Genomic DNA, 19,589 nt, shown 5'->3' on the forward strand with positions numbered 1-19,589 from the left:
TAGGTCTGGACTGGGCGTAGACTAGGGCCAAATTGCAGGATGTGTTGGAGAATAGAAGAGCATAGACTGTGGAGGCAGATAAGACTGGACTGAAATCCTAGCTAAGACACAGTTGTGAGCCTTGGGAAAATCTCTATTCCCTTGAGCCTCGGCTTTCTCATCTTTAAACTGGCGATGAAATTGCTCATTACAGAGTTTTTGTTTGTTTGTTTTTTTGAGACAGAGTCTCACTCTGTTGCCCAAGCTAGAGTGCTGTGGTGTCAGCCTAGCTCACAGCAACCTCAAACTCCTGGGCTCAAGCAATCCTTCTGCCTCAGCCTCCCGAGTAGCTGGGACTAACAGGCATGCGCCACCATGCCCGGCTAATTTTTTCTATATATATTTTTAGTTGTCCATATAATTTCTTTCTATTTTAGTAAAGATGGGGTCTCGCTCTTGCTCAGGCTGGTCTTGAACTCCTGAGCTCAAACGATCCACCTGCCTCGGCCTCCCAGAGTGCTAGGATTACAGGCGTGAGCCACCGCGCCCGGCCTCAGAGTTTTTGAATAGATGAATGATCCAGTATGTGCCTGGTGCGCAGTAGGTACTCCCCAAATGATGGCTGTCGTTGTTATTAAGCATTTGTGGAACTAATGAATCATGAAATTAAAGCTTGCTCAAGGAATAACCCTTAGCATCTTTTCTATTCCCTACATTTTACAGATAAGAAAACTGAGGCCCACATGGGTATAGAGTGACTTGTCCAAAGTCACAGTGCGAGTTAGCAGCAGAGCTAGGTTTAGAACCCGGGCCTCTTGGCTCTTATGAGGGTTTCCTCCATAGCCTGGAAGAGAGGCATTGTTCCTGCATCCTTGTGGCTTGTGGCTTGTGGCTCAGTAAACCTGAGAGAGATATGGGGGAGTCCAGCACTGGCAGTGTGGCCCCCGTCCCCACCTGAAGTTAGGTACTATTCTTTCCCTGCCCCAGAAAACAGCTGCTGGAAGGGGCCCTGGGGTGGAAGACTTTTAAAGCAATAGAATTGCTCTGGGAATGTAGCAAGCTAGATAGAAGGAGTCTGCAGAAGAAGGTGTCATCTGGAAACTTTTTGAAAAGGACTGTTGAAAAATTAACACGTTATAGCACTGTTGGGGAAAGCTATAGCGTGTCGCGTTGGTGCCCCCTTCTGGCTGATAGGGAGCAGAGCTGGTGTAAAATGGGTTTTGGTGGCTTTTCTTTTTTTTTTTTTTTGAGACAGGGCCTTGCTCCCTTGCCCAGGCTGGAGTGTAGTGGCATAACCATAGCTTACTGCAATCTCCAACTACTGGACTCAAGCCATCCTCCTGCCTCAGTCTCCCAAGTAGCTAGAACTACAGGCTCAAGCCACCATGCCCGGCTAATCTTTTTTAAAAAATGTTATAGAGATGAGTCTTGCTATGTTGCCCAGGCTGGTCTTGAACTCCTGACTTCAAGTGATCCTCCTGCCTTGGCCTCCAAAAGTGCTGGGATTATAGGCATGAGCCACTGTGCCCAGAGACTTGGTGGCTTTTTAACTTTTTTTTTTTTTTTTGAGACAGAGTCTCCCTCTGTTGCCCAGGCTAGATTGCCATGTCGTCAAGCTCACAGCAACCTCAAACTCCTGGGCTTAAGAAATCCTTCTGCCTTAGCCTCCCGAGTAGCTGGGACTATAGGCATGTGCCACCATGCCCAGCTAATTTTTTTCTATATATGTAATTTTAGCTGTCCAGATCATTTCTTTCTATTTTTAGTAGAGACGGGGTTTCGCTATTGCTCAGAGCTGGTCTCGAACTACTGACCTCGAGCGATCCTCCCGCCTCGGCCTCCCAGAGTGCTAGGATTACAGGCGTGAGCCACCGCGCCCGGCGGCTTTTTAACTTTTTACTTTCCTAAGTCACTGACACTGAGGGGGCATCATGAGCATTCAGTGGTCCTTGATGTAGTAACAGATTCACCTTTCCTTTGAACAACCAGTGTTCACTGCTAGTGAGATTGGTATTCTCCCAGGCTAACGTTAGGAGTCTCAGACTTTGAGACAGGTAGAAAGATCCTCCCTGATGTCTTCCTTCCTCCATCTCCATCTGATTTTTGACAGTTAAATTATAGATGGTGAGTGGAAGCACTTACCAAACCTTTCATTTCCCAGCTGAGGAATTACGAGGTACAGCACGCTTAGCACTTGTTTTCAAGGCCTTTGCGGAGAGCCAACTAACTGGTTTAGCAGCAGTCTAATCTAGTCCAGTTCATTAAGTATTGATTGTTTAGATACTGTGCCAGGCCCTGTGCAAGGTGCTGGGGACACAAAGACTAAGAGGGATAGTCTTTGCCCTGGAGGAGGACTGTATAACATAGTGATTAGGAGCTTGTGCTTTGGTGTCAGACTGAACTTGCTTTGAGTCCTGGCCTCACGACTCATTAGCCATGTGCACCTGTCAAATGACAGTCTCTCTGAGCCTCAGTTTCTTTATCTGTCTAATGAGGGTAGTCGTAACCATCTGACAGGGTTGTTATTAAGATTCAGTCATATAGTATGTAATAGTAAGTGCTCAATAAATAAATGGTAGCTAAACTAAAAAAGGTACTCACAGTTGAGTAAGACAAATACAAACAGAGACAATTGTAGTTCAGTGTGATGACAGATATGATAGGGGGAATGTAGGGACCACGAGAGCCCAGACATACTATACTATTAGCATGGCATCTAGAAGAACATTCACCTGTACCATTTTTTTAACTCCCTCATGGGTCTCTTTTCCTGCAGGCATACTTTTTTGATGCACCAGAGATGGACCATCTTCCAACAACTACCGCTACTCCAAACCAAACAGTTGCAGCAGCTAAGTCCAGCTAATGAGGAAAGTACGAGATTATGTTTTTATTTTATTGCTGTGTGGTACAGTAAAAAGTGGGCAGGTGCATCAGTTCTGTTACTGTTAGCATCAAGAACAGAGAAGGCCAGACCCTGTTATCTTTCCACACAATTTAATCTGGGTATGTGCACATGCATGTCTATGGGTTCCTCTTGTCGAAGGCTTAGTTTTGAAATTCACATGATGTTGGCTTTATACAAATGGGGAACGTGAGTTCTTAGATTCTTCTGTAAGGGGACTGCTACCTTTATTCCCAGCAAAGGGGATTCTCTTTTCCGCCCTGAACCTTTTCCAGCAGCATAGTATGGGTTTGTTCCATTTGCTAACAGTCCTGCTGGGTTTTTTCCTAGTGGCTCTGTGACTCTCATGCTGGCCTCAGACCCTGAGTGTGACCCCTTTTGAATTACTCATGAGGTTCTCCAGAGCTTACACATTTTCGTGTCTCATTTGTTCTCGGCCTCTTTGATGATCCCCCTGTCAGTGGTTAGCTCAGTGGGTTAGAGTACAAGAGAAAGACCGAACTTCATGGCTCAGTCCTTGTCTTCCTATTCCCCCTCCTTGGCATACTGAAGCTGTAGCCATGCCGAACATCTTGCTACTTCCTTTGCACTTGGTGTTCCAGTGGTCTGCAATGTTCCTTCCTTTCCAACAGTCATCACTTGCCTGATGATCCCATTATGCTTTGTATTATACATCATGTGTCATGGTGCTTGAAACACTAATTGTTGACTGTGTGTCCATCTGTCTATCCATTTATTTAGTCATTTATTTATTCATTTGTCTTCTGTGTACTAGAGTGTCTCCCCAGTTAGACTCATCTCCATAAGAACAAGGAATGGTGTTACTCTCTATCTTCATTGCCCACCACATAACCTGGTTTACGGTGGGTGCTCAGTAAATGTTTGTGGAATGAATGGATGAAGCCACACTCTGCACATGATCCTGTTATGGGCCAAAAACCTTTACTCTGTATTGTAATCATAGACTGTCCTTTCTGTCCAAGCTGCTGCCTCCTAGAGCAACGGGGTATGTACAAAAACCAGTGGCTTTAGAGTCAAATAGAATTAAAATTGAATCCCAGCCCTGCCATGTACTAGCAATGTGCTCTGGGCCAGGGGCTTACTCTCTTTGCACCTCAGCTAACTTATCTATAAAATTAGGATGACACAAGCTATATTATAAAACTATAGTGAAGATTGGAGATAATGTTTATAAAAGCTCCTGGCACATAGTTAAGGTGCTCAGTAACAAAATCAAAGCTGCTGCCCCTGTGAGAGTGGGTCAGTAATTTGTATTGAAATTTGGTGGTTCCCACTGACTTTACCTTGACTCTGTTTCCTTTTTGTAAAACAAGTGGTGATTTTCCCTCTTGGTTGAGGAATTCAGGTTCTAGGCCCTGCAGGTTGATAAAATGTTATTGGGTTAAAGGCGCCTCCAGTGACCTTTTTGGTTAGGTAATCATCCTGGCCAATGGAATTACTAGGGGACTATTATATTATAAAATGTCACAGTCCACCACCTTCTGTTCTTCCCCTCTTCTCCTGAGTATGAGATGTTAGAATCAACAAAGGTCACAGCCCTTGGAGACAGCTTGGGCTTCCCTCTTCATTTTACATTAAGGAAGCTGAGGCTAAGAGAGGGCAGTGCCTTGCCCAAGGCTGCCCCAGAGTTCTGTGGCAAACTGCCATGTGTGTATCACATTCCATTTTACAAAACACTTTCTAGGTCATTGTCTCATTGGCCTCTCTTACCAGCTGTATTGATCCCATTGCATAGATGAGGAGGCTGAGCTTTATAAGTCTGAATTGACTAAGAGCATCTACCTTTCAGAGGCAGAACAGAGACTCAAACTTAGGTCTTGCAAGCCAATTTTTGAGGTTTTCACTTTCCCATTTTTTTAGACATGTTCTTTTTACCACTAAAACTTGCAGGGTCCCACTGCTGCTTCTGGGTTTTTTGTTTGTTTGTTTGTTTGAGACCTCCTTTGCTGGTCTAGAGATGTTTAGTTCAGAAGTCTCCACATTTCTTTGATTGCATGTCCTGTGAATTAAGAGTTTTGAGTACTGTATTATGTGTTGCTGCCCAACAACATCACCACAATACACATTCTCACAGTTTCTGTGGATCAGGAATCTGGGCATAGCTTAGTTTGTTCCTCTACTTAAGGTTCCCTCAGAGGCTACGCTTAAAGCATTGGCTGGGGCTGGAGTCTCATCTGAAAGCTAGACGGGGAAAAGACCTGCTTCCCAACTCACACAGCTGTTGGCAGGATTCAGTTCTTTGTGGGTTGTAAAATGAGGGCTCTTTGCTGACTGTCAGCTGGAGGCCGCCCCCCAGTTCCTTGCCACGTGGAGCTCTCCAAATGATGGGTTACTTCATCAAAGCCGTAAAGGGAGAGAGAGTCAACAGAGTCTGTTATTGAGATGGAAGTTACAGTCTTATATAATGTGAACATAAAGGTGACATTCATCACCTTTGTCATGTTCTATTGATTAGAAGCAAGTCACAGATCCTGCCCATACTCTGGGAGGGGATTACACGAGGGCATGAATACCTGGAGGCAGGGATCACTGGAGGTCATTTTAGAGTCTCTGTCACAAAGCACAAACCAGTGATATGTGTATGTTTGAAGTATTTGCATATACTTTTGTCAATCCATATGGTACCTCTTAGAGCTTAGTTCCTTATGTTTTGATGAAATATAAGTAGATGTTCTAATATTTTCCTTTTACTACCTCTGTGGGTTGTTTAGGGAACCTGGTCCCTTATGATGAGCACATGGTGGCTTGTTTGCATTATAGTTTCACTGACTGCACATTTGTTCAGCTGCTCCTGCAGATGGACACCACTGACTGCTGGCAGTGAAGCCCCAGGGCAGGGGGGTCTCTTCCTTAGACTGAAGTCCATGGGGAAGGGACAGTCTCATTTGACTTGGACCCCCTGTGCCTAGCCACCTGCCCACCTGGCACGACAGAGCAAGTGCTCAGTTACTGTTGGGTGGGTGGATGTGACCCTTGGTAAGATTAAGGCAAAAGGTGGGATGTGGGGTTTTACTGGTGATGCTGGGGCTCACTGAGCCTTGGGTCATCATTTACTCTCTCACTCTCACATTGATGAAGCCTCCTCTGTGGGCCAGGCATTGGGGACCTAGAAAATCCTATCTAGTCTCTGCCTCAAAGAGCTTCAGGCTGATGGGGAACTAGCTAAACATATAATGGCCGTGCTGTGTGAGAAGTGCCACAGCCAGTTTTTTTACTGAGCACCATGGGGCCACAGAAGCGGGTGACTCAGTTGGCCTGGAGATATGCTTCACAGAGGGGGTCTTGTTGGAACTGGGTCCTGGAGGCTGAGCAGAAGCAGCAAGTTAGCCATTCTGAAAAAGAAGTCTGCTTCCCATGGCTTTTGGGAAGGTGAAGACATGGGCTATTCAGTGGGACGTGATGACACAATGTGGGCTCACGTCACTGAGAACAAGAAAATCCAAGCACAGCTGGAGAGGGACAGAGGTAGAGAACACAATGGCGACAGTTGTCTGGGTCTCCCTCTTGGCCCAGAATACCCAACATTACCGTGGTGAGGGGCCCTCTCGCCCTGCTCCTGAGCTGGGCCTGCAGTTTCTTCCCTACATTTTGGTTGTAAAGGCCTTCAGAGAGTCAGAGCAGCATCTGAGAAGAGCCTGTTCCTCAGGGCCCTCGAAGACCTCACATCCTGGTTTGCACAGATTTCACACCTCTGGGCTTTGCTCAGGTCTGTAAACTTGTTAGTGCCTCCATTTGGGTTCAGGTCTCCAAATGAGATGGTGATGAACAGCTTCTTTGCAGCCTCCGTGGCAGAAGCATCAATTGCTTTGCCCATACAGGGGCTGTCGAGAGCCCTGGGCACTACAGATTTATGAGCTGGCCGTGCTTTCTACTGTGATCTCTAGACTCCCGGCTTTCGCTGAAAAAGAATGGTAACCTTCCCCATGTAAATCTGTGCATTGGAAGGCTTAGCCTGGAATGTGTGTTCCTGGGAGACCATTAACTCCTTCTCTCCCTGGAACCTCAGGATCATAGGGGAGCTTCCAATTACAGTCATGCGTCATTTAACAATGAGGGATACATTCTGAGAAATGTGTCATTAGGTGATGACATCATTGTGTAACATCATAGAGTGTAACCTAGATGGTACAGCCCACTACACACCTAGGCTATATGGTAGCCTATTGCTCCTAGGCTACAAACCTGTACAGCACGTTACTGTACCGAGTACTGTAGGCAGTTGTAACACAATGGTAACTATTTGTGTATCTAAACATATCTAAACATAGAAAAGATACAGTAAAAATACAATATGATCTTATGGAACCACCATTGTATTTGTGGTCCATCACTGCCAGAAATGTCATCGTATGGCACATGACTGCTTATAATCAGGATGCCACCCTTACATAAGTTATTGAAATAGTATAAAGAATATCTGGCTTCCTTCCTTCCTTCTTCATTAACTTATCAGCTGAGGGCCAGTGCCATTTCTCCTCTGACCCTGGTGAAGCCTGGAAACAGTGTCTGGGGAGCCCTGGTTTGCCTTGAGGGATGGAGTATCTCTAAGGGACCACATCCAGATTGGGGCTGCCTTCCCAGGGATGGTGACAAGTGGTTCTGTCCAGTGGAGGATGGCCAGCAGATAATTATACTGCAGTGTGATAGGAGCTTTAAAAAGGGAGGAACAAAGGGTTTCTGGAGAGTCCTGTGTAATTGAAACCCTCCTGATTTGATACTTAGGGTTTGTATGCAATTATCCTTTCACTCGCTCATGTCGAGAGTGTTCATTTCATAAGCCAAAGGTACAAACCTTTTTACTAGATTTATACACATCAATTCTTTTATTTTGAAGTCAGCTTTAACTCAGTGCTATAATCCCCTGTAACATAGCATCCAAACCACACTATTTCACACCATAGCTGACACTTTTTCTACCAGCCCCTATTCCTGTCTACACCATGTCTGAAATGTCCCTGCCCAGAGAATCCATTTTCAGTTCCTAGGCTATTTCCTTCTCAGTTTTCTTCTTTGTTCCCTTTCAGATCACTTCACAAATATCGTAAATTTTTTTTCAGCTTATTTCAATCAGATCCAAATAAGGTCCACTTATTACAATTGGTTGATACAGGTTTTAAGTGTCTTAAAATCCATAGATTCCTATTCCATCTCCCCCTCTCTCTTTCTTTCCCCTGGCCCTTTATTTGTCAAATAATTATTTATCCTTTAGTTTCTCACTTGCTGATTATATCTCCATGATGTCATTTAACATGTTGCTCTGTTCCCTGTTTTCTGTGAATTGGTGGTTGCATTTAAAGGCTTGATCAGATTCATGTTTGGTTTAGCAAGACTACCTGATGTATGCTGTTAAATTCTTCAGTCCCCAAAATGCATAATGTCTAATTATCTCTCTCTTTTTGATATTAGTAGCCATTAATAAGCAATGCCTAAATCTATTAATTCATAGGGGTTTCAAAATGGTGATATTTCAATTCTATCTTTCTTTGTTTATTAACTAGACTACTTCTTTAATTAAAAAATCTCCCTTCATCTACCATTTGGTTTGGCTATCTAGTGGGATAGTTAGTATAAGAAAGGCAAGAGAAATGATTCTTTTCTTTTGTTTACCTGCTTTCAAAATTATTGTAAGTTCATCGGCACTCTTCAACAACAACCTACTAGTTTCAGTCCATTGCCCATATTGTCCTTATGCTCAAATTGTCCCATCTTTGGCCATTGGGGGCCTCTTCAAGTTGGCTTTTGAGCCCTGCTGATATGACCCTACGAGCCCCTGATAGTCGCCTTGCTATCTGTTATGACAAAATCTTCCAGGCTCATTTTGAACATTTCCTTTTGCAGACACAGACTGAGCGATTTCTCTAAGGAGTCCTGGTTCCTTTCAGCGGGGAAACAGTATTTCAAGATCAGATTCTGGATTCTACTGATGCTCATTGCAACTGGTTTGGTCATTCAGACCTTTTCAGTGTTCAGAGCCAGGAAATATGTTTGTTTTCTTATTTGTTTATTTGCTCTGTAAAGAGGATACATTGTGAGGCCAAGCACAGTGGCTCACAGCTGTAATCCCAGCACTTTGGGAGGCTGAGGTGGGAGGACCTCTTGAAGACAGGAGTTGGAGACTAGCCTGGGCAACATAGTGAGACCCTGTCTCTACAAAAAATTTAAAAATTAACCAGGTGTGGTGGCACACACCTGTAGTCTCAGCTACCTGGGAGTCTGAGGCGGGAGAATCATTTGAGCTCGGGAGTTTGAGGTTACACTGAGCTGTGATTATACCACTGTACTCTAGCCTGGGTGACAGAGTGAAACCCTGTCTCTAAGAAAAAAAAATTAAATAATAAATAAATAAAAAAAGATACACTGTGAGTTCATTCTGATACTTCAAATTTAGTATTATTCTTTTATCCTCTATCTGTGTCTCCTTTCTCCCATACTGAGGATCTTACTTCTCAGTGACACCAATAATGATAGAATCGGAGTATCAAATAAGTACTTATTTTATCCACTATACACTCACAATAATCTAATACTACCAGTACCAGCACTACCACTAGTTACAGGAAATATTACTTTAAAATCTTTTAAGAATTTTTGTTTAAGTTCTAGAATGCTCTTCCTTTTCTACTTGGCAATTTCCTATTATTTTTTAGGACCCACTCAGACACCCTCGCCTTGGTGAAATTTTTCTTGACTTCACCAGGTAATATTACTTACTTTCTTCTCTATGTTCTTCTACAGCTCTTTATATGTTCTCTTATGACAATTTTCTTATTTACTGTAACTTCACAGCCTGGGAGTTCCTTGAGGGCAGAGCTTTATTTAGCAGTGTAGCCCCAGATCCAGCAGACACTCAGAGAAAGCTTAATTTTGAACAAGTGACAGGGGATATACGTATCACGTAGCATTCAAACTTCCCTGGCTTTATTTGCCAAGTTACTCGGGAAGTCTTGTTCATTCATTGAAGTTCTACTCTTGCTAGGTGCGGAAGGTATTGGGGTGAACAATGGAGACAGGTGAAGGCATTGGGGTGAACAATGGTGCTTACCCTCCAAGATTCTATACCCCAATTTTATGTTTCATGCATCACACAGACTAGAAGGCCCTTTTAAATTAAAGAGAGAATCATGACTATGGGAACTTCTGATTGGAACACCTCAGATCAGGCAGTGGGAGCACTGGCCAGGCTTGGGTGTAGGGCTGGGGCAAGGAAAAGAGCAGGGAATGCCCATGTCATTGTGGGGCCACCTAAGGTGGGGAGCTAAAAGTAGCCAGGAGTCAGGTCTCAGGCTGAAAAGAAGTAAAGGCAATCTTGGAGAGGTGAGGAAGTGCTGGCTGATGGTGCTATTGTGGACCAAGTTTGGCACAAAGGGCAGTATCATCTTGCTTTCCACCCTCTGGTCTAAGTGCCAGGAATTCCCAACCTCTTTTCTGTAGGCCGCAGGCCACCCATTAGAAGTTGGCAGCAAGAGAAGGGAATTTTCTGTCTTCAGATTCTCCCCCCGTTTTGACATTAGTTTGGAACAGACAGCTGGAAAGACAAGAGAAAAACAGAGTATATATTTATGAAAAAATCTTTAGTGCTGGCCCTGTGGGCTCATTTGTCCCTACCTTTATAATAGCATTTCAGAAACCCGAGCTGATGTTTACTAGAAGGCTGATTAGGCTTTAGGTTCTTTCACTCCAGTAAATTACAACTTCCATCCTTCTCCAGCCACATTTCACAGGTATTTTTCTGGCAGTGTTTCCCTTTTCTTGAGCCAGTAGACCTAGGCAGATAGCCCTTGACTCAACCTCACCTTCATGGTGTGGTGAAACGTTGATATCTGAATGGGGTACTGCCCCTCGTGTGGGCTCCAAGGAAGCCTGGCCCATTCTCTCAAGTGGAAGGCCAGGCCTGAGGAGCCCTTCTCCTCCATGTTCCTTAGTCTCTTCTGTATTTAACCCCAGCTCTGGCTCCATCCTCAACGAGGTGTTGCCTCAAATTCATTATATCCAGAACTAAACTCATCCTTTCCTACAACCAGATCCCTTTATGTTTTCCTGTCTCAGTGAATGGCACCCCCATCCACACCGTCCCTGACTAGGTTAGATTCTTTATTATATCTTCTCACAGTAACTTAGGGTTGTAATTAAGTAAATAACATTTTATGTATTGTTTGCCCTGGTAGACTATAAGTTTCTTCAGAGTGGGGACCATGTCTGTCTTGTTCATCATTACACCCAGTGCCTGGCACACGAGTCCTCAATAAACATCTGCTGGATTAATTAAGAAATCCACACAGTCACCCCAGCTGGAAACCTCAGCATCAACGTAGGTTCTCCCCTCCTACCTTCCATATCTCATGGGTCAGCAAGACTTACCTCTTCTACCTCGGAAATATTCCTCAACTCTGTCCTATCAATACCATACCCAGTGTTTAGGACCCTGTCATTTCACGTTTGAACCGTGGTAATAACCTTTTCTTTTCTTCCTCCTAATCCATCCTATATGCAGTCACAGGAGTCTCTGAAAGTTTATAAATCTGACCATGCCTTTGACTTTGTCATTCCCTTACTTAAAAACCTTTTTTTGGCTTCCTGTTGTCTAAAGGACAAAATCCAAACTCCCTGTACTGCCATGATTTATCCCTAATCTATTTGTTGTGCCTCATCTCCTGCCATTGTTCCCTGTGTAACCTTATGTTTCAGCTACCACAAACAGCTTCCAGTTCCCAGGGCTTTTTAAGTCCCTCCATATCCACTCTGTCTTTCCTCTTCTAGCACCCAGCACTGTCTTGTCACAGAGAAGACAGAGAAGAATGGGTGAAGGTAGCTTTGGGATCTGGTTCAGAGACAGTCACTGGGTTTGAAAGGAAATAGAATAAAACTTTTTAAAATGTCATCTTTCCTCCAACAGTAATCTCCACTTTGAGCACAGAAATCAGGCTCAATGCTCAAGATTTTGGGAAATGGTGACAGCAGATTGCTCTGGTGTTGAAGTTACACCTCTAAACATAATTAAATATCCTTTTCTACAACGTAGCTCCCTTCTGTCGGGGGGATCTTTATCCTGATGGTTTCTCTTTTTGTTTTTCAGTTCTCTGTTACGTTTTCTGGAGTATAGTTCTTTTGGACGTGGCATGCACTGCAGGAACGCACAATGACCAGAGAGCCAGCAGGGGAACTGATCGAGCGGCACAGCTCCCCAGTGTCTGGATGGTACCACATGGAAGGCTAATCACCTATTTGACAAACAAAAATTAAATGTTGCTCAGCACATGTGTCTTCAGCTCTTCTTTTTTGCCCTTGGATCATCATTGCCACTATCCACTGATTTGGAGTGAAATGCTTGGGAATGGGTTAGGCATGCTCAGTGCCCTCCCAGGGCCTCCTAGTCATACGACATGCTCCACTGTAGGTACCTGGCTACCTTCTACCTGAAATAGACCCATCCTAACTTCTGGTGTCCTTTCTCTGAATTCTATACAGATTCCCTTAGGTGATCCTCCTCTGTCCAAATGCTAGCCATCCTAAAATAGCCAAACAGTAGAAACTTTGGTTGGGATTATCTTTGCTAACCTGGTACTGCAACTGAGCCTAATGGTTGCAAAATAAATACCTCATGTAATGTCTGTATGTCTGCATCTCGTGACTTTGACCTCAGGTTTTTCCTTGATGTTTTGTCTTTAGTGTGCTGGAGGCTGCTGGGAATCTGATTTAATGTACTAGCTGTTGTGACGTGTGGGTTAAAATGGACATCTGGATTTTTCCTCCTGTTAGAACATTAGGTTGAAAGAAGCTGTTCATTTACAACCCAAATTTGACACACAGATTTTAGAAAATTCTCTTAGGCTCTTTGAGTGCCTCTTAAAGGTAGCATGACTTCCCAGCTAGAGTGCATTAAAGAAAGAAACCAGTGACACGGCAAAAGCATTTTTTTTATACGTTTTGTTGAAAATGCATACTATCGGGGAGGCTGTGCTTCTGACAGGTAAGGCTTGCTGATTTCCCACTGTTTCTGTTGTCCACTCCCAGACAGAGGGCCCAATGTAGTTCTGAGACAGCTATAAAGACACATTGGGACTTAAAAGGTTGATCGTGCAGGTGAAGACACACACAAATTCGAGCTGCAATGAGCTTAATGTCACCGTGGCAAATCTCTTGTCAAATGCGGAAGATCCTTCACATGTGTTTACACAATAAATATATACTGAGCACCTACTATGTGCTGGCCACTATTCTAGGTATTAGAGCTAGAACAGTGAACAAAACAGACAAGCTCCCTGTTCTTGTGAATCTCACAGTCCAGTGATCACTGCTCTGTGTCTGCCAGCCTCAAGCTCTATTTTCTATATTTGTAACTTTCTCTTAAATTCTTTGATTTCTCTTCATTCTGGGATGTAAATTTTCTCCTTCTTTTCACTTTTTATTCCCTTAAAGCATTATATGGGGGCTGGGTGAGGTGGCTCACGCCTATAATCCTAGCACTCTGGGAGGCCAAGGTGGGAGGATTGCCTGAGCTTAGGAGTTTGAGACCAGCCTGAGCAGGACCAAGACCCACCATCTCTACTAAAAATAGAAAAATTAGCTGGGCATTGGTGGTGCGCATCTATGGTCCCAGCTACTTGGGAGGCTGAGTCAGAAGATCACTTGAGTCCAGGAGTTTGAGGTTGCTGTAAGCTATGATGACGTCACTGCACTCTACCCAGGGCGACAGAGCAAGATTCTATCTCAAAAAAAAAAAAAAGGAATAAAAAATAAAGGAGAATAATACAACCCCCCCCCATAATTAAAAATTTCCTGGAAAAAAAAAGACTACTTGTAGAAAGGGCACATCTTATACTTTGGGAAATCAACACAGAAGATCAACCCAGAGACATATTCTAGTAAAATTCATGTCTTTTAAAGAAAAAAAAAATATCTAGGACATCTAGGCTAAAAGGCAAATTCACTTATAAGGGAAAGAAAATTAGAATCATTAGACTTTTTGACAGCAGTGCTTTATGTCAGAAGACAATTGTAACATCTAAGATACCCAAAGAAAGAAAATGTCAGCTAAGGATTTTACATCCAGCCAAACTGACTTTTAGGTGTAAAGGCCACAGACAAAATGTCATCAACATGGAAGAACACAGGGAATATTTCCACGAGACCTTTCTGAGGTATCTTGCAGGGAATGTACTTCCGACAACCAAAATGACCTGTGAGACACTGATGCAGCAGGTGGCAAGCACTAAATATGTATTTACTTGTACTGAGAATAAATGATGATTATAAAGGAGAGAGTATAGTTCGTAAAGGCTGTGTGCCCTTAAAATGAATATGCAGTATAACTCAAAACAGAGGAAGGAGAACGGGAAGAGCATTTTTAAAGCAGAAAAGCTCGCTGATTGCCTTATAGTTATTATCTGAGAGTAAAGAATATTGCTTCAAATCTCACTCTGGAGGAAAAGAAGAGGAGGAGAGAGAAGTTACTAAATAATCGCTTTATGTTGTTCATAAGAGCAAAACAACAGACAATAATCACCCCTCTCCCAAATAGAGGATATTAAAGATGTTATATAAAGGAAATGATTAGAACACAAACATTCGTAAATATTAAGAAGAAAAAGAGAGCAAACAAATAAAATAGACCACACAGTGAAAAATTCTTCATATAAAAGTTGAAATATTTGGCTGGGTGTGGTGGCTCACGCCTGTAATCCTAGCACTCTGAGAGGCCGAGGCGAGCAGATCGTTTGAGCTCAGGAGTTCGAGACCTGCCTGAGCAAGAGTGAGACCCCGTCTCTACTAAAACATAAAAAGAAATTATACGGACAGCTAAAAATATATATAGAAAAATTAGCCAGGGATGGTGGCGCATGCCTGTAGTCCCAGCTACTCAGGAGGCTGAGGCAGGAGGATTGCCTGAGCCCAGGAGTCTGAGGTTGCTATGAGCAAGGCTGATGCCACGGCACTCTAGCCCGGGCAACAGAGTAAGACTCTGTCTCAAAAAAAAAAAAAAAGTTGAAATATTCAAGTAGATATGAGTGAGTATGAATCTCTTTCTAAGCTTGGCTTCCTCTGTAAAAGAGTATATATAAGATTGATTTTTTTTTTTTTAAAGATGGGGTCTCCCTCTGTTGCCCAGGCTGGAGTGCAGTGGTGTGATCCTAGTTCCCTGCAGCCTTGAACTCCTAGGCTCAAGCAAACCTCTTGCCTCAGCCTCTAGAGTAGCTAGGATCACAGGCACAAGCCACCGTGCCCAGCTATATAATCAATCTTGAAGGGCAAGTGTGACAATTAAATTTATATACGTGACTTAGAGCGTCCAATTCATAGTTAATGTTCAACCAAAGCAAGGTCTTTAGCCTTCTCAGTTAGGAAGGGGCAAAACTAGGACTTAAACCCAGGACTGTCTGGCTCCAAAATCTGTGCTTTCTCTGCTATGCTACTGAAGGCAAGATGTATCCAATGAGTGATAGAATCACAGGATTTTTAGAAGGAGAGATTCAACAGGAAGGGCTTCACGGAAGACATGGAATTTGAACATGCAGAGAGTTCACCTGAAGCAGAGACGTGAAGACAGAAAAAAACATGATGTGATCGTGAGGAGGAGAGGGATGTGTAAGCAGATCAGTTTTAGGTCTGTATACTTTACCTTGGGAGAATCTGATCTGTACACTGGTCTGTAAACTTTAAAGTATACTTTAGACCTATGCTTCTCCCAAGGTAAAGTATGCTTTCAAGACCGTGGCATGTAATTGAGTATAAAAAGGTGTTAGCAGTATGTATCCAGGGATCTCGCTGAGGTATAAAGCAATCAGAGAAGGCTTCATTAGGTGAGACTTGGGTTCGTGAAAGGCTTTTTCACTTACTGGCTGGAAATCAATGATAATCACTATTTGTATAGCATATTATTCACATCCTCATAACATCTCCAGGATATTTTTATTTTCATCCTTATTTTACAGATGAAAAAACTGAGGCTCAGAGAAGGCCAAGGTATTCCACTTAGCAAATGGCAGGGCTGGAACTAGATACCAGAGCACATGAAACCAAATGCATCTCTACAGAGATTTTTCGGTTTTGAGTATCTATTGTGGAGAGAGCCACAACATCCTTTGATTTCACTTTTAGGCGGTTGACAAAGGAATTGGAAGAAATGAAGGCAAAGCACTTTGTCAGATCTTTCTCACTAAAGAATGCCAATCAATCATGCCGTGGCTTGCACTGGCTCTACAGAAGACTACGATTCCCAGGATGCTGTACGCTAGAACTCCGATCCCAGGATGCAACGCTCCGCCTCCTCCAGAGGGCCCTGGAGACCACAGTTCCCAGCATTCAGTGCCCACCCCTGTTTCTGGTGCCCCGCTGGGCCCTGCTTCCCAAATACCTTTTGGACTCCAGAGGGCGGCTTCTGGAGTCAGAGCCCCCTCTGGGGGTCTGTCTGCGGGGCAGTTCTGGCCCGTTGAGCTTGTCCAGACGCAGTCTCGAAGGGATGAGTTGGGGCCTGGACCGGGCTTCGCTCAGGCAGCGCTTAAGACAGCCCCAACAGGGTCCTCCTGGGGCCTTCCTCCCTTTGAACCGCGGTGGCGGGCGGGCACACTGTCTCCCGCACTCCTTAGAGTTGGGGCCGCCATCTCCATGGCCACGGCTCTGAGTGGGCCCTGCGCTGGCAGGTCGCGGGACATACTGTGGCGCGTGAGTGCGGCGCGCGCCGCTAGGGTCGGGCTGGGCGGACGGGCTCTGACCGCGCGTGCGCGCTGGGAGGGAGGAGGCCGGCCCGAGGGTAGTGTGCGGAGGGCACCACCTGGGGGACTGCGTGGCGGGTTGGGGGCGTCCTGAGTGAAGGCTGCTTGCGGGGTGGGAGAGGAGTCCCGAGTGGAAGCTGGTCGGAGTGAGAGGGACGGGCTGAATAGAAAGGGGCAGAGAATGGGGAGCTTTATGCAACGGTAGTGTAAAATAAGCAGGTGCAAAATAAGTAACTTGAGTCCCTGAACTGTCCAGAACTAGAAAGAATGTGGCGTGTCTTTAGCAGAGGCTGGGGGTGGGGACCAGGCAAGCAGGGCAGGTATTATTTGTAAGTTAGAGTTAGGTATGCTCTGTGGGACTGAGCTGAGGGGAGAGTACTTCCTCCTTGAAGTTGTTGAGTTAACAGTACTGCATCCGTTCTGTGGAGGGCAAAGTTAGAGCAATGAGATTCCTTTTGGAATAGTGCTTCTACCCCAGCATACTGCCGTCTCCTCTGTGTCCCAAGCTAAAAACTTTTGGGTTCTTAACTGTTATCTGTTCTTTACCACCTATATTATCAATCACGAAGTCCTGTAGGTTCTACTTCACAAATGTGGCTGCAGTTTTTTCCTTTCCAGTTGCCATGGCCTTAGTTTAGATATTGACTATAATCTTTGGCTTGGGCTTTGGTCTTTGTTGGCGATGGACTGCTCCTAACTGCTTTGTCTCCTGTCTGGTTCCAGTCCCTTCTGATCCATCTTACAGCCACATTAAAGGAAACACAAATATGTTTTACCTTCTAGGACATAAATTCGATTGTCACTTTTGAGCTTAAAACTCCTCAGTATTTTTCCTTGTATTTACTTATTCAACAGTAAAAATTTTGTCTTCTACACGACAGACACTGGCGATTCAGACATGAATGCAATGCTACAATACAGTAGTTGCCCAGTAAGGAGCACATATCTAATAATTGTAAATAAAATTACAATATACAGATGGCTCCCATAAAATGTATGCAGCCTTTATTTATTTATGTTGAGACAAGGTTTCACTATATTTCCCAGGCTGGAACCTTGAACTGTGCTCAAGTGATCCTCCAACCTCAGCCTCCCAAGTAGCTAGGATTACAGGCCAGTGCCACCATACCTGGCTAAGTTTTTTTTATTTTTAGTAGAGACAGGGTCTCACTACATTGCTCAGGCTGGTCTCGCACTCCTGGCCTCAAGCAATCCTCCTGACTTTGGCCTTCTAAAGCACTGGGATTACAAGTCAGACTTTAGATATTAATGTAAGTGTCAGTTCAACCTAGGGAGATGAGTAGTAGGTGCTGTAAAATATAGTTATAAAACTAAATAAGGCAATCTCACCCTTCCCCCCAAAGTGTGATATTTAATGTTGCACCTGACTCTGGACTAATGCAAGCATCAGTTCACTGATATTGCAAGATTCTGTAGTGGTATGTAATGTTATTAATAGCAGTAACCATTTGGGTTGTGTACTATGATTGGGTTATAAATATTAGTGATTAACATCCTGTGTGAAAAGATAGGATTTGCATAACTGAAATAATTTAACTGACTTCATGATTGTGAGGTTTTTTTTGTTTGTTTGTTTAATTATAGGTTTTGGGCTGGAGGATAGTTACAAGTATTGTTTGGTCAGTGCTGCTTCTACCCGTCTGCACCACGGTATTTATAATCTTCAGCAGCATTGATTTATTTCATCCTATACAGTGGCTGTCAGGTAAGTGATACTCAATTTGGGGAAAACAAATTTACAGGACCTACTTCTCAACATAAAAATTACATTATGGGGCCGGGCGCGGTGGCTCACGCCTGTAATCCTAGCACTCTGGGAGGCTGAGGTGGGTGGATCGCTCTAGGTCGGGAGTTCGAGACCAGCCTGAGCAAGAGAGAGACCCCCATCTCTACCAAAAAATAGAAATAAATTATATGGCCAACTAAAAATATATATAGAAAAAATTAGCCGGGCATGGTGGCGCATGTCTGTAGTCCCAGCTATTCGGAAGGCTGAGGCAGAAGGATCGCTTGAGCCCAGGAGTTTGAGGTTGCTGTGAGCTAGGCTGATGCCACGGCACTCACTCTAGCCCGGGCAACAGAGTGAGACTCTGTCTCAAAAAAAAAAAAAAAATTACATTATGTTTCAAAAAATTTATTTTTAATTACTACCTGTGTTGGCGCTTCAAAAATATTTGCTTTGAGATAATTTTAAGTCATTCCCTTTATAACATAAACCATGCCAGGTGTGGTGGCTCATGCCTGTAATCCCACCACTTTGGGAGGCTGAGGCAGGAGGATTGCTTGAGCCTAAGAATTTAAGACCAGCCTGGGCAACATAGAGAGACCCCATCTCTAAAAACAAAAAAATTAGCTGGGTGTGATGATGTGTGCCTGTAGTCCCACCTTCTCAGGATGCTGAGGCATGAGCATATCATACCACTGCACTCCAGCCTGGGTGACACAGCGAGACTTTGTCTCAAAAAAAAAAAAATTACTAAATTCATTAATATATAACTATTGTTTTATGTGAATAATAACTAATCATTATTGTCCATTTAGTATGTAGCAGATACCATGCTAAGCACCACATGTATTAATGCATTACCTCTTATCCTCCCTATAACTCTGTATAATAAAGAGCTGTCATTTCTACTTTATAAATGAAGGAACTAAGATTCAAGTTAAATAATCTATGATTTGAACTTTGGTCTCTGACTTCCAAGCCTGTATTTTTTCACTGCACCACAGTAGAATTAAAAAAATAAAAAAGAGACAAATGTTGCCTAAAATAATAGGTTTTGGAGTTTTTAAATTCTTGCTTAAGGCTAAGAAGTACAAATATTCTTTTTTTTTTCTTTTTTAAGGGACAGGATCTTGCTCTGTCACCCAGGCTGGAATGCAGTGGCACAATCATAGCTCACTGCAGCCTCTGACTCCTGGGCTCAGGCGATCCTCCTGCCTTAGCCTCCCAA

The 19,589-nt window shown here is 43.8% G+C and overlaps 2 protein-coding genes across 6 annotated transcripts in view; both read left to right on the top strand.

The window, feature by feature from the left end:
- The window catches only part of YIPF1 (Yip1 domain family member 1), a 35,793-nt gene extending 23,635 nt beyond the window's left edge, over nucleotides 1-12,158 (top strand). For 2 of the 3 annotated variants that reach the window (XM_045547971.1, XM_045547970.1), the window contains 2 exons: nucleotides 2,756-2,853; nucleotides 11,979-12,158. In XM_045547971.1, coding sequence (XP_045403927.1) covers nucleotides 2,756-2,845 — 90 coding nt within the window. In that variant the 3' untranslated portion in view covers nucleotides 2,846-2,853; nucleotides 11,979-12,158. Of the gene's footprint in view, nucleotides 1-2,755; nucleotides 2,854-8,743; nucleotides 8,958-11,978 lie in introns of those variants that run through there. The other variant, XM_045547972.1, reaches the window with a different exon arrangement.
- Nucleotides 12,159-16,223: 4,065 nt separating this feature from the next.
- The window catches only part of NDC1 (NDC1 transmembrane nucleoporin), a 53,067-nt gene continuing 49,701 nt past the window's right edge, over nucleotides 16,224-19,589 (top strand). The window contains exons 1-2 of one of the 3 annotated variants that reach the window (XM_045547973.1): nucleotides 16,224-16,564; nucleotides 18,220-18,340. In XM_045547973.1, the coding sequence (XP_045403929.1) occupies nucleotides 16,508-16,564; nucleotides 18,220-18,340 (178 nt within the window). In that variant the 5' untranslated portion in view covers nucleotides 16,224-16,507. The remainder of the gene's footprint in view (nucleotides 16,565-18,219; nucleotides 18,341-19,589) is intronic. The other 2 variants (XR_006734180.1, XM_045547974.1) reach the window with 2 other exon arrangements.

Source organism: Lemur catta, chromosome 3 (genome assembly GCF_020740605.2).
Source record: "Lemur catta isolate mLemCat1 chromosome 3, mLemCat1.pri, whole genome shotgun sequence".
In the NCBI taxonomy this organism is placed as follows: domain Eukaryota; kingdom Metazoa; phylum Chordata; class Mammalia; order Primates; family Lemuridae; genus Lemur; species Lemur catta.